The 13,460-nt window shown below is 36.4% G+C and overlaps 1 protein-coding gene across 1 annotated transcript in view; it reads right to left on the bottom strand.

The window, feature by feature from the left end:
- Positions 1 to 4,595: 4,595 nt before the first annotated feature.
- WNT10A (Wnt family member 10A) overlaps positions 4,596 to 13,460 on the bottom strand; it is a 99,500-nt gene continuing 90,635 nt past the window's right edge. Inside the window, exon 4 of the mRNA XM_053698150.1 lies at positions 4,596 to 8,355. Coding sequence (XP_053554125.1) covers positions 7,888 to 8,355 — 468 coding nt within the window. The 3' untranslated portion in view covers positions 4,596 to 7,887. The remainder of the gene's footprint in view (positions 8,356 to 13,460) is intronic.

Here is a 13,460-nt window from a genome sequence, read left to right as displayed (position 1 = left end):
TAAGCATATTAGGTGATGGGCATCTCTGTAATGAGAAGGGGTGTGGTCTAATGACATCAACACCCTATATCAGGTGTGTATAATTATTAGGCAACTTCCTTTCCTTTGGCAAAATGGGTCAAAAGAAGGACTTGACAGGCTCAGAAAAGTCAAAAATAGCGAGATATCTTGCAGAGGGATGCAGCACTCTTAAAATTGCAAAGCTTCTGAAGCGTGATCATCGAACAATCAAGCGTTTCATTCAAAATAGTAAACAGGGTCGCAAGAAGCGTGTGGAAAAACCAAGGCGCAAAATAACTGCCCATGAACTGAGAAAAGTCAAGCTTGCAGCTGCCAAGATGCCACTTGCCACCAGTTTGGCCATATTTCAGAGCTGCAACATCACTGGAGTGCCCAAAAGCACAAGGTGTGCAATACTCAGAGACATGGCCAAGGTAAGAAAGGCTGAAAGACGACCACCACTGAACAAGACACACAAGCTGAAACGTCAAGACTGGGCCAAGAAATATCTCAAGACTGATTTTTCTAAGGTTTTATGGACTGATGAAATGAGAGTGAGTCTTGATGGGCCAGATGGATGGGCTCGTGGCTGGATTGGTAAAGGGCAGAGAGCTCCAGTCCGACTCAGACGCCAGCAAGGTGGAGGTGGAGTACTGGTTTGGGCTGGTATCATCAAAGATGAGCTTGTGGGCCTTTTCGGGTTGAGGATGGAGTCAAGCTCAACTCCCAGTCCTACTGCCAGTTTCTGGAAGACACCTACTTCAAGCAGTGGTACAGGAAGAAGTCTGCATCCTTCAAGAAAAACATGATTTTCATGCAGGACAATGCTCCATCACACGCGTCCAAGTACTCCACAGCGTGGCTGGCAAGAAAGGGTATAAAAGAAGAAAATCTAATGACATGGCCTCCTTGTTCACCCGATCTGAACCCCATTGAGAACCTGTGGTCCATCATCAAATGTGAGATTTACAAGGAGGGAAAACAGTACACCTCTCTGAACAGTGTCTGGGAGGCTGTGGTTGCTGCTGCACGCAATGTTGATGGTGAACAGATCAAAACACTGACAGAATCCATGGATGGCAGGCTTTTGAGTGTCCTTGCAAAGAAAGGTGACTGGTCACTGATTTGTTTTTGTTTTGTTTTTGAATGTCAGAAATGTATATTTGTGAATGTTGAGATGTTATATTGGTTTCACTGGTAAAAATAAATAATTGAAATGGGTATATATTTGTTTTTTTGTTAAGTTGCCTAATAATTATGCACAGTAATAGTCACCTGCACACACAGATATCCCCCTAAAATAGCTATAACTAAAAACAAACTAAAAACTACTTCCAAAACTATTCAGCTTTGATATTAATGAGTTTTTTGGGTTCATTGAGAACATGGTTGTTGTTCAATAATAAAATTAATCCTCAAAAATACAACTTGCCTAATAATTCTGCACCCCCTGTATATGCCTCTTGTCTTTGGCTCACCTGATGTAATCAGCTAGCACCCAGTAGTGCATTGCTGCTCTTTCAACAAAGGATACCAAGAGAATAAAGGAAAATAAGATAATAGAAGTAAATTGCAAAGTTTATTTAAATTGTATGCTCTGTCTGAATCCTGAAAGAAAATTTAAATTATAGCAATATGTATTACTAATTTTAAAAGAATTCAACCTTTTATTTTATCTTTTTTAAACCTAATTTGTGAAGGGTCCATTACAAGGGGGCTGTGGTTGCTACAGGAAGGCAAAGGAGCAGCTTTTCCTTTGAAGTTTTGCTAGGAGACACCTATAATAGTTGCAGTAAGTTTATTGTCCATGCTTAATAAAGGATGCTTGCTGCAAAAATAATGTGACAGTAGAATTTTAACACTAAAGTTAAAATTGAACTTTCATGGATCAATTAGAGCACGGGCAGTCCCTGCGAGTGGTGAGATGGCTCCTATATAAAGTAATGGAGGTCGCTGGAAAGGGGCACTTCACTCCATAGAGTGAAGTTATCAGGGAGGGCCCTTTGAAAATGAAATCCAGCAGCCAATATAAATCACATTACGCTGCTTTCTGCATATCACTTCTATTTCCGTATGCATGTGTTTTTCTATTAGAGTATTAGTATTTTGAGTGTTTTAAGAAAAGTTTACCACCTTCTAACTGTTGAGAAATAACTGTGCGATCTGTATTGCGACAAACTTTACACAGTTATGCTGGGATTTGAGAGACAATTTCAAATACGGCCCTCGAACTCCCATGTTTCGCACATTTTTTTGCATAAAAAGCAATTACACTTTGTATTTTGTAATTATAAGTCCGAATTTCTATGTTTTATTTGCACATCCAGAGTACTTAAATTATGATTTACACTGTGCATATTTAATACGATTTATTCCTGGGTAATTTACATACAAATTTAAAATTTTTGATAAAATACGTTTTTTGTTGAAGAATTTTGTTACAATTTGTGATGCACCTTAACAATACACATTTTTCCTGCTTATTTTTATGTGAATTATTTAATTATTCATTTTGTATGATTTTTAAATTACAATTTTTATTGTAATGTATGCATCGCCTTCCGAGACATCCTGTTTTCATTGTAAAATGGCTTTATATAATTCCACCACGGAAATAGAAGGGCTGGCGAGCATTCTTATAGAGAGCGTTAGAGCTTTGCATTGTCTTTGTATCATGTATCTGTTGGTTATGCTATCCTGCTGTATTTAATGGCCCTTAAAGTTCTGTAATGGTAGTTGTCTTATTTCTAAGAGCTCATTTAGCAAGAAAAAAGGAGATTGCTGATTTTTAACACTATCTGTTTCTTTTTATGTTTACTTTGGTATAACATATATTTACTAAAGGAGAACGGTTTTATATTCATTTAAAATCCTCTTATTTAACACTTCTGCTGTGGTCAATTAGGGTCAGGTACAAATGAGATATTACACAGTGTAGAATGTAGCTGGATTACATTTCTGAAGTCTGTAGTCTGCACTTCCAATTTGTATGGCATTTGGAAAATCCACAATTTGCAGAGATAAATTATAGGAAAAGGAAGGCAAAATAAAAGCTAAAAGTGCATAATTAAACATTTTGACCTAGATTACATGTGGAGAGCAAACATATTAGCTCTATTGTGCATTAACAATACTTAATAGCTTCCTTTTTGTACTCATATTAGAAGTCAATACTTATTAAGGTCTAGATAACGAGTGGAGCGCTATTTATCACTCCTGCTCGCGCATTAAATTAGCTAAAAGTACGTTTTTGCACGCATTGGGTAGCATGCATATTATAGGTTGAAAGTAAAAAGTTTTCGCACAAGCGCTAACCTGACGTGCGCAAAAAGCCCAACTTTAAATACCGCAACTGATTTAACGTATTCCCCCTTAGACTTCAACGGAGCGAGAAAAGAGAAAACATCTAATCGTGTTTTCTCAAGTGTGATAACCCGACATGAAATATTAATATTTCACTTCACATTCTAATATTCTTCACATAACAGAATATGTTCTATTCCCCTATGTGAAGAACATTGGAATGTGAAATATTTACAGTAAATACACAGTTTAACACTTGAATATTGCAATAATATGATTTTTGATGTTTTCAGCTACCTGACTGCAAAGGGCGCCAATGTACTTATATATATTTCTTTATATGTATACATATGCTTTCATGTGTTTATATGTGTATATATGTCTGTAAGTACATATATGCACATATAAATACATATGTACACACATATAAAAATGTATATATATATATATATATACAGTATATACAGTATATATATATATATATATATATATATATATACATACACACACATAAATACATACATATACATGTTTAGACATGTATGTATCTCGACGTTAAATCTCTTTGCAGCCTTTTTTTTACACCTAAGACTCAAAAATCTTTGAGCCATTACAACTTTTTATGCAATTTTTTTTTAATACTTTTTTAGCAGTTTTATGAGTGTAACTTTACTTTCAATGTATTTTTGATGTGTTTTGTGCAACATTTTTGCCTCACGTAACAGTTAACTAGATCTCTGAAGCTGCGGTATCCAGATGCGCGCTAAATTCAATTGCGCTCAATCTAACGCATTTACTTTCACCTTGTGATACGCACACTACTTCCAATGTACGCAAAGAGCTGCGATAAAGCCCTTATAACTTGCGCACACTCGTAAATCTAGCCCTAATTTAGTGGCGTTCTTCATGTAGTTCTGTGCTATGCTGTTAATAGTAATTGTTTACTTCGGATCTTACAAAACACTACACTATCAGCACTATATTTGATTGCGCTTGAGTGCAAAACTTAACTCACCTCTTATAATATGCTTCCTGTGCTATCCATTAAAAAAATAGGGAGTGCTAAAAAAAATGTTAAGATACTGTGGTTAAAGTTATTAACCATCCACTTGTAATACCAAATTGTGCGTTATTTTTTTGCGTGAGGTCCCACCCTGCACTATTGATTGGGCCCCACTTGTAACCTAGCCCTTTATTATTGTTTTTCGGTTTTATTTGTTGAAGAATAATATATCTGGTCTTGAGATTAAATGAAGCATTTGAATAACCATAAAAATGACACACTGAAACCATTCTTTTTAACATTTTATTGGGAATTTACAACAAGAAAATAACTTACCATAAAATATAATAACGCACACAATAATTCCATATACAAATCGCAAACTCTGTTATTACATTTTTACAATATATGTTATTTCTATTTACTGTTTTCTCAAGAAGATCTGTAGGAAACAAAAAATAAGCAACCATTTATAATTTATTTATTTGTTTCATATATTTTTTGTAGCATATATGAACATAGCATATATTTTGTATGGGAGACATAATATTGTTGCTTCATTATCCACTATCAGAATACAAAAAGTTAAAAGGACACTGTCTGTAAAATTGTTTTCCCTTTAATGTGTTTTCAATGACTTCTAATACCAGCTGCAGAATAGTAAATGTATAGCAAGTCTGCAGGAAGAGCACACCTCCTTATATTATTTGTTTATAGGCACAAATGCTTTCTTATCTCACTCTGTATATACACAAAGGCCAATACTTACGTACTGACATTTTCAATTACTAGAATAAAGATAAAGGACACAGTAAATGCCTTAATGAAATGACTTTGCTATATAGTTTCATTATTTATTGTGTCCCTTTTCATGTAATTAACTCTGAAAATTGTGATTTTTTTAATTTTCAGAACTTGCCATGAACACTGCTGACCTATCAAGGCTAACCTGCTACATATTTTTCCTGAATTGGCTTTAACTAGGCATATGCATTCAGATCATTCGTGATGATCCAAATGCGGAAGAAGTTGGCCGCTTACAGCATTCGGTTTTTTTCGGGGGTGGATTTCTTCTGTGAAAGTGCAACACGCTTAGATCTGGATTTGCACAGATCCTAGTGTGTTGCACATTTACAAGGAGGAGTCCAGCTCAGAAAAAAGCCAAATGCTGTGAGGGCCCTCCTTCTTCCTTATTGGAATCATCATGAATCATCCTATTGCACGTGCCTGATAACAACTGCAAAAATCTGAGACTGACTCATCAAAGTATGGCAAATGAAGGGTGGAGTTTAGCTGTTGAAAAAAAAAATGCAGTAAAAGGGATGTGGCTGATATGTTATCCAATAGCAAATGTCTTGTAATTACAAGGTGTTTACTGTCCCTTTAAAAGTGACATTTCCAATACATTTCATTGTATGCAACTAGTATAAGTCATTGTGAAATGACAATGAATTTAGGTAAGTAGCCGATAAGAGTTTGTGTTATTACAAGCAACGAGAATAGCCTACTGATCAGAGGTTGGTTTCTGATGTCACGTCTTGTTTACATAGCTTTTCTATAAATAATATTGCAGGTAAAAAATTGTAAACAATTTTATATACTCCAGCAGGTAAAATTGATCATTGGTAACACAAAAAAAATACAATACAATGTTCATTTGAAGTCCATCATTTTGAATGGTAAAGATGAACAAAAAGCAGGTCCCATTTATTGCACAAATAAGCATTACTCAAAATCCTACCTTCAGCATAATAAACTATTTTATTTTACAAAACATTCAAAATAATCTTTTTTTGGTAAATATCACTGAGCAGCATTTTAATATTGATAGATCAATAAATTGTTTTGAACAGGGCTGAAAGTTTCCTGTAATCTACGCTGACGAGCAATTAAAGGGATATGAAGCCCAACATTTTTCTTTCATAATTCAAATAGAGCATTCAGTTTTAAACAACTTTCTAATTTACTTCCATTATCATTTTTTCTTTGTTGTCTTGGTATCTTTTGTTGAAAAGCAGGGACATAAGCTTAGGAGCCGGCCCATTTCTGGAGCACTTCATGGCAGCAGTTTTGCAAGAATGTTATCCAATTTGCAAGAGCACTAGAGAGCAGCACTATTTTCTGCCACATACTGCTCTCGATGCCTTGCTAGGTGTCTCTAAAACAAATAATACCATGGGAATGAAGAAAATTAGAAAATAGAAGTCAATTGGAAACTATTTTTCAAATTGTATTCTCTGTCTGAATCACAAAATGTTTTTTGGGGGATTTCATATAACTTTGATTGGGCTTTTTCCTATATTTAATATAGAGCGCAGTACTAATTTTGATCTCCTGACTAGTTAATTTTATCCATATGAGTAATAAATTCCAGTCCTTATCTTAACAGTAAGAGCTATATTAATGTATGTTTAATCTATCACCTAATGATACAAACATACATTTTTAGGAGAACTTAAAGGGACACTGAACCCAATTTTTTTTCTTTTCTGATTCAGATAGAGCATGCAGTTTTAAGCAACTTTCTAATTTACTCCTATTATTGAATTTTAGTCATACTCTTAGTATCTTTATTTGAAAAGCAAGAATGTAAGTTTAGATGCCGGCCCATTTTTGGTTAGCAACCTGGGTTGTTCTTGCTGATTGGTGGAAAAATTCACCCACCAATAAACAAGTGCTATCCAGCGGTCTGAACCAAAAATTGGCTAGCTCCTTAGATTAGATTCCTTCTTTTTCAAAAAAAGATAGCAAAAGAATGAAGAAAATTTGATAATAAATTAGAAAGTTGCTTAAAATTGCATGCTCTATCTGAATCACGAAAGAAAAAATTTGGGTTCATTGTCCCTTTAATATTAAATCTGAAACATGATATCTTTATAATATAGGAAAGTGACGCAAAATCCTTACCTAATGTTTGAATGTATTTGGCTGAAACTTACCTGCCTTCATTCATTATAGAAATTTATCAGGGAAATAGAAAATTGTAGAATTTGAATAATAATAATTTACTGAGAGTGGTAAATGCATGAAATAACCTGGTTTTTTTTTTGGTAAAAACATACCGAAGGAACATTCATCCTAATGAAAAATGAGTCTGTTTGGCCCAAGCATTATCAATTGCACAAGTTCCTAATACATGTTTTTAAACTTCATTCTATATTCATTTGTTTTCAAAACAGTACACGTTGCTGACTTTGTTTTTTCCAAGAATATATATATATATATGTATTTCATGTGGTAAACTGAAATGAACAACTTTTGTTTTTCGATAGGGATAATGATACAAACACATTTCTGTTCCACTGTTGGTAAAGATGATCATATATTGTAAATTGGGTTAGGTTGCCTTGAAGCATCTTTGATCTTGCAGGGTATTAAACCCAGCTGTAAAACACTTGACCCATTAGTCCACGGAACACTTGTTTTATCTGGGATAGTCTGTATTGTCAAATAGTAAGTTTGAGAAATGTGGCCAGCATTTAGTTTGTGTTTATTTTTGGTGTACTTTCTTCCTTGCAGCAGAAACATCCAGTATTTAATACAGATTATGTACATATTTGTGTCCATCTGGTTGGTACTGGCTATTTACAGACGCTTACCCACTCAGTGATACGACACTCCTCACAAACCACATAACAACACCAGTGAAATTTACAGTTGCACCTTTCACTGCGTGTCTGTCGCAGGATGTTGTGTCCCCGGCCACAGCAGAGACTCTCACAATTGTCCAGTCCAGGGCTTGTTTTATTGCATATTCGACCTTGCGTCCCTGCTGAGTCCAAATGTAACTCCTGTTCACAGAAATCTGGTGACTTCTCAAAATAAACCAAATCAGTGATGCTGGCTCTCCTTCTGTACGGAGCCTGTGTCTGCTCCAGCTGCCCTGTATTTCTGTTGTGAGGCTTTATCAGAGTGGCCCCATAAAACCTGTCCTTCAGTACAGAGCCAACCAACCTGAAATCAGGGGTGACCTGCCAGCAAGTCTTAAGTTGGCAGCTGCCTGATGTGCCGTGACATTTACACTTTCTCCTCATGTTGTCTGTTACAACCTAAAACAGAAAATACGGAAGACAAATAGTTAACCCATGCAATTGTTTTTGTAGATATTTTAAAGCCGCCTTATATTTACTGCCCTGGATTTGACTTTAACTATGGGTTTACTCCTCTGCATAAGTAGAGTATTTTATTTTTGTGTTTTTTATGTTCGTTGCAAAACTATCATTGCTAAAACAAAAATAAAATACTTTTTTAAGCAAAATATAAAACATTTTAAAGGTTTTTCTTTCTGCTTCAAAAGCAGATTCCCACCAGTGTCCTCTCTTAATTTTGAATCCTTACTCAGACTCAGACTTTGTTTGTGTCTTAAAACAGCACTGGTCTTTGTATCCAATCAGACGCTGTACCTTGTGTACAAAGCCTGCGAATGGCTGCTCAGAGCCAAGCCGTGTAAATAAATAAATAACAGTGAGAGGATAGGATTAGTAAAAACACAATGTAAACTTGTATGCAATTGTAAAGTACTATTCTTCTCATTTCATCACTATATTATGGTACAAAGTAGATCTTTTGTAAATGACATGATATAAAAGAACATGAAATTGTGTTGTAATATTACAGTATAGTCGAAGCTGTGGGATAAGGTATGTTCCTGTCAATTGTAATAAATCCTTTCTTTTTTACTATGACATGGGCCCATCTAACCATATTTAATGAATTGCTTCCCTCTTTGGACTAACCAATGATCTGTGACAAGTAAGGTTTTATGGAGTTACAGCTTTCTGGCCCAGTGAATGATGGAAAGACAATTTATGGAAAGAAGCCTAAAGCAAATTTGTGTGAAAGCCAAAGTTTCTCTGACAAGTTGTTCACCAACAAAATGTATATGCCCTGCAGGTGAAGGTAGAGGTCATAGGTAGGTCAAGTAAGAGAAAGGTTAAAAGCCAAAGTTTAGCTATGCGCTAAGCAGGGTAGCTTTGGGGCTGGTTTAATCAAGGGCTGCCAAGATCTTTTTTCTTATTATTTATTGATCATAAAAATATTTTACATCCAGTAGCAGAACAGAAACAATATGTTTATAAAAGAAGAATAAAGAACATATACCATGGTATCTGTTTAGCAACATTTCTCCCTGTTTAAAATGTACTGAAATGAAATGATAAATGCAAATATTAGGCATTCAGTTATATTTTGGTTATGCCTCCCATTTGTCAAATTACTTTAAATCTCTAATTACTGTGCACAGATCTATAGACCCTAGTACTGATAATATTGTTTCTGTCTCATTATTTTTACTGCATGTTTTCAGACTAAAGTTCTTGGGTTATACCTTTCTAACAAACATATGGATAGATTACGAGTTTTGCGGTATGAGTGAAAAAGCAGCGTTAAGGCTCATAACGCTGCTTTTTCACTACCGCTGCTATTACGAGTCTTGCAGGTTTAGGGGCACCGCAGACTTTTTTGGCCTTAACGCAAATTAACTTACGCAATTTGTGTAAAGTTTGTTTTCAATGGGACTTCAATGGGACTTCCATAGCGCTGGTATTACAAGCTTTTTCTGGGAGTCCAAAAAGTGCCCCGCAAGATTCGTAACGCATTCTAAAGTCAGTAGTTATGAGTTTTACGCTACAAAGCTGTAACATAAAATTCATAACTAAAGTGCTAAAAAGTACACTAACACCCATAAACTACTTATTAACCCCTAAACCGAGGCCCTCCCGCATTGCAAACAATAAAATAAATTTATTAAACCCTAATCTGCTGCTCCCGACATCGCCGCCACTATAATAAACATGTTAACCCTTAAACCGCCACACTCCCGCATCGCAAACACTAGTTAAATATTATTAACCCCTAATCTGCTGTCCCTAACACCGCCGCAACCTACATTACAGTTATTAACACCTAATCTAATAGCCCTATCAAAATAAAAAAGCCCCCCCAAAATAAAAAAAAACCCTAGCCTACAATAAACTACCAATGGCCCTTAAAAGGACCTTTTGCAGGGCATTGCCCCAAAGAAATCAGCTCTTTTACCTGTAAAATAAATACAAACACCCCCCCAACAGTAAAACCCACCACCCACACAACCAACCCCCCAAATAAAATCCTAACTAAAAATACCTAAGCTCCCCATTGCCCTGAAAAGGGCATTTGGATGGGCATTGCCCTTAAAAGGGCATTTAGATCTTTTTATTTTGCCCAAACCCTAATCTAAAACTAAAACCCACCCAATAAACCCTTTAAAAAAACCTAACACTAACCCCCGAAGATCCACTTACAGTTTTAAAGACCGGACATCCATCCTCAATGAAGCCGGGAGAAGTCCTCAGCGAAGCGGCAAGAAGTCCTCAACGAAGCTGGGAGAAGTCTTCATCCAAGCCGGCAGAAGTGGTCCTCTAGACGGGCAAAAGTCTTCATCCAGACAGCATCTTCTATCTTCATCCATCCGGCGCGGAGTGGATCCATCTTCAAGACATCTGGCGCGGAGCATCCTCTTCAAACGAAGTCTTCTTCCCAAATGAATGTTCCTTTAAGTGACGTCATCCAAGATGGCATCCCTTGAATTTCGATTGGCTGATAGAATTCTATCAGCCAATCGGAATTAAAGGTGAAAAAATCCTATTGGCTGATCCAATCAGCCAATAAGATTGAGCTTGCATTCTATTGGCTGATTGGAACAGCCAATAGAATGCAAGCTCAATCCTAGTGGCGACAATGTCGGGAGCGGCAGATTAGGGGTTAATAATTTTGGTTTAGTTTTTGCGATGCGGGAGGGCCTCGGTTTAGGGGTTAATAGGTAGTTTATGGGTGTTAGTGTACTTTGTAACACTTTAGTTATGAGTTTTATGCTACTGCTTTGTAGCTCAAAACCCATAACTACTGACTTTCAGTTTACGGTACAGATCTTGACGGTATAGGCTGTATCGCTCATTTTTTGGCCTCCCAGGCAGACTCATAATACCGGCGCTATGGAAGTTCCATTGAAAAAGGACTTTTTGAAAGCTGCGGTAGTTACGCTGCTTTACGGCCAAAAAAGTGTGCGGTACAGAAATACCTGCAAGAAAAAGAGCCTTAACGCTGCTTTTTCACCCATACCACAAAACTTGCCTGTAAAATAAAAATAAACCCTAAGATAGCTAAAATGTAACTATTAGTTATATTGCAGCTAGTTTAGGGTTTATTTTATAGGTAAGTATTTTGTTTTAAATAGGAATTATTTAGGTAATGATAGTAGGTTTTATTTAGATTTATTTTAATTATATTTGTTAGGGTGTGTTAGGTTTAGGGGTTAATAAATTTAGTATAGTGGCGGCGACGTTGGGGGCGGCAGATTAGGGGTTAATAAATATAGGTAGATGGCGGTGAAGTTAGGGGCGGGAGATTAGGGGTAATAATATTTAGCCAGTGTTTGCGAGGCGGAGTGTGGCGGTTTAGGGGTTAATATATTTATTATTGTGGCGGCGATATCCAGAGCGGCAGATTAGGGGTTAATAAGTATAATATAGGTGTCGGCGATGTCGGGTGGCAGATTAGGGATTAATAAGTGTACGATTAGGGGTGTTTAGACTCGGGGTTCATTAGGGTGTTAGGTGTAAACATAAAATTTGTTTCCCCATAGGAATCCATGGGGCTGCGTTATGGAGCTTTACGCTGCTTTTTGGCAGGTGTTGGGCTTTTTTCAGCCGGCTCTCCCCATTGATGTCTATGGGGAAATCGTGCAAGAGCACGTAAAACCAGCTCACCGCAGCTTTCAGCAGCGCTGGTATTGGAGTGCGGTATGGAGCTCAATTTTGCTCTACGCTCACTTCTTGCCTGTTAACGCTGGGTTTATGAAAACCTGTAATACCAGCACTGTAGGAAAGTGAGCGGTGACAATAACGTACAAGTTAGCACCGCACACCTCATACCGCAAAACTCGTAATCTAGTCGATAGTACGTAAGTATAAGAGTCTATCAAAGAAATGGCAAGAAGTATTTCCTGGATTAAATTCACAAATGCACAGACAACATAACATAGTAATATATTATTAAAGGGATAGTAAACACCAAAAATTTTATTGTTTAAAAATATAGATAATCACTTTCTTTACCATTCCCCAGTTTTGCATAACCAACCCTGTTATATCAATATACTTTTTACCTCTGTAATTACCTTGTATCTAAGCTTCTGCATCTTTTGACAGACTTGCATTTCAGGCAATTAGTGCTGACTCTTAAATAGCTCTACGTGCATGAGCACAATGTTATCTATATGAAACACATTAACTAACACCCTCTAGCTGTGAACAACTGTCAAATGCATTCAGATAAGAGGTGGCCTTCAAGGGCTTAGAAATTAGCATATGAGCCTACCTAGGTTTAGCTTTCAGCTAAGAATACCAAGAGAACAAAGCAAATTTGATGATAAAAGTAAATTAGAACGTTATTTAAAATGACATGCCCTATCCTGAATCATGAACATTTAATTTGGACTTTACTATCCCTTTAAATAAAGCATGGTTTATTAGTGTTATGCACATACATTTTTCTTAAAGTACACAAGTAATGAAATACCAGCACTATACCATATACAATGCGTGTTGTATTGTATGGATAGCCAATGAGAGGCCTGCCAAGAAAGATTTCTGTGCAGAGTGCATTTATTTCCCCTAGACCAGATAATGTACAGAACTGCCCATGACACTCAATAATAAACTTGTGCATGCAGGAAGAAATAGCATACCTGACAACTTCTGAACATGAGCCCTAGTATGTACTATTTTGCACGCACAGTTATGGCGAATTTATAGTATATTTCAGATATCAAGAATTCAAGTGACATGGAAGTCAATAGTATGCTATGGGGTATATTGTTACCAGTAAGTGCCTGGGGCTGTGGGGTATATTGGTACCATACCAATAAATTGCTGGGGCTGTAGGGTATATTGTTGCCAATAAATGTCTGTGTTACCACAAAGATCCACAGTTGTACTACTGGTTAATATGTCCTATTAAAAATTATCACTATCAGTAGGATTATGTGCACATAACTCACTACTGATAATATGTATGTTGTTATATGCATCCACTTTTGTCCACTTCAGTTGGTCGCTGACATCACACAGCATTCAGAGTATATACAGTTAACAAATGAAGGTGCATGCAACATATA

Source organism: Bombina bombina, chromosome 1, assembly GCF_027579735.1.
Source record: "Bombina bombina isolate aBomBom1 chromosome 1, aBomBom1.pri, whole genome shotgun sequence".
Classification (NCBI taxonomy): domain Eukaryota; kingdom Metazoa; phylum Chordata; class Amphibia; order Anura; family Bombinatoridae; genus Bombina; species Bombina bombina.
The sequence above is the reverse complement of the archived record's forward strand: the minus strand, read 5'-3'. Positions and strand labels throughout refer to the sequence as shown.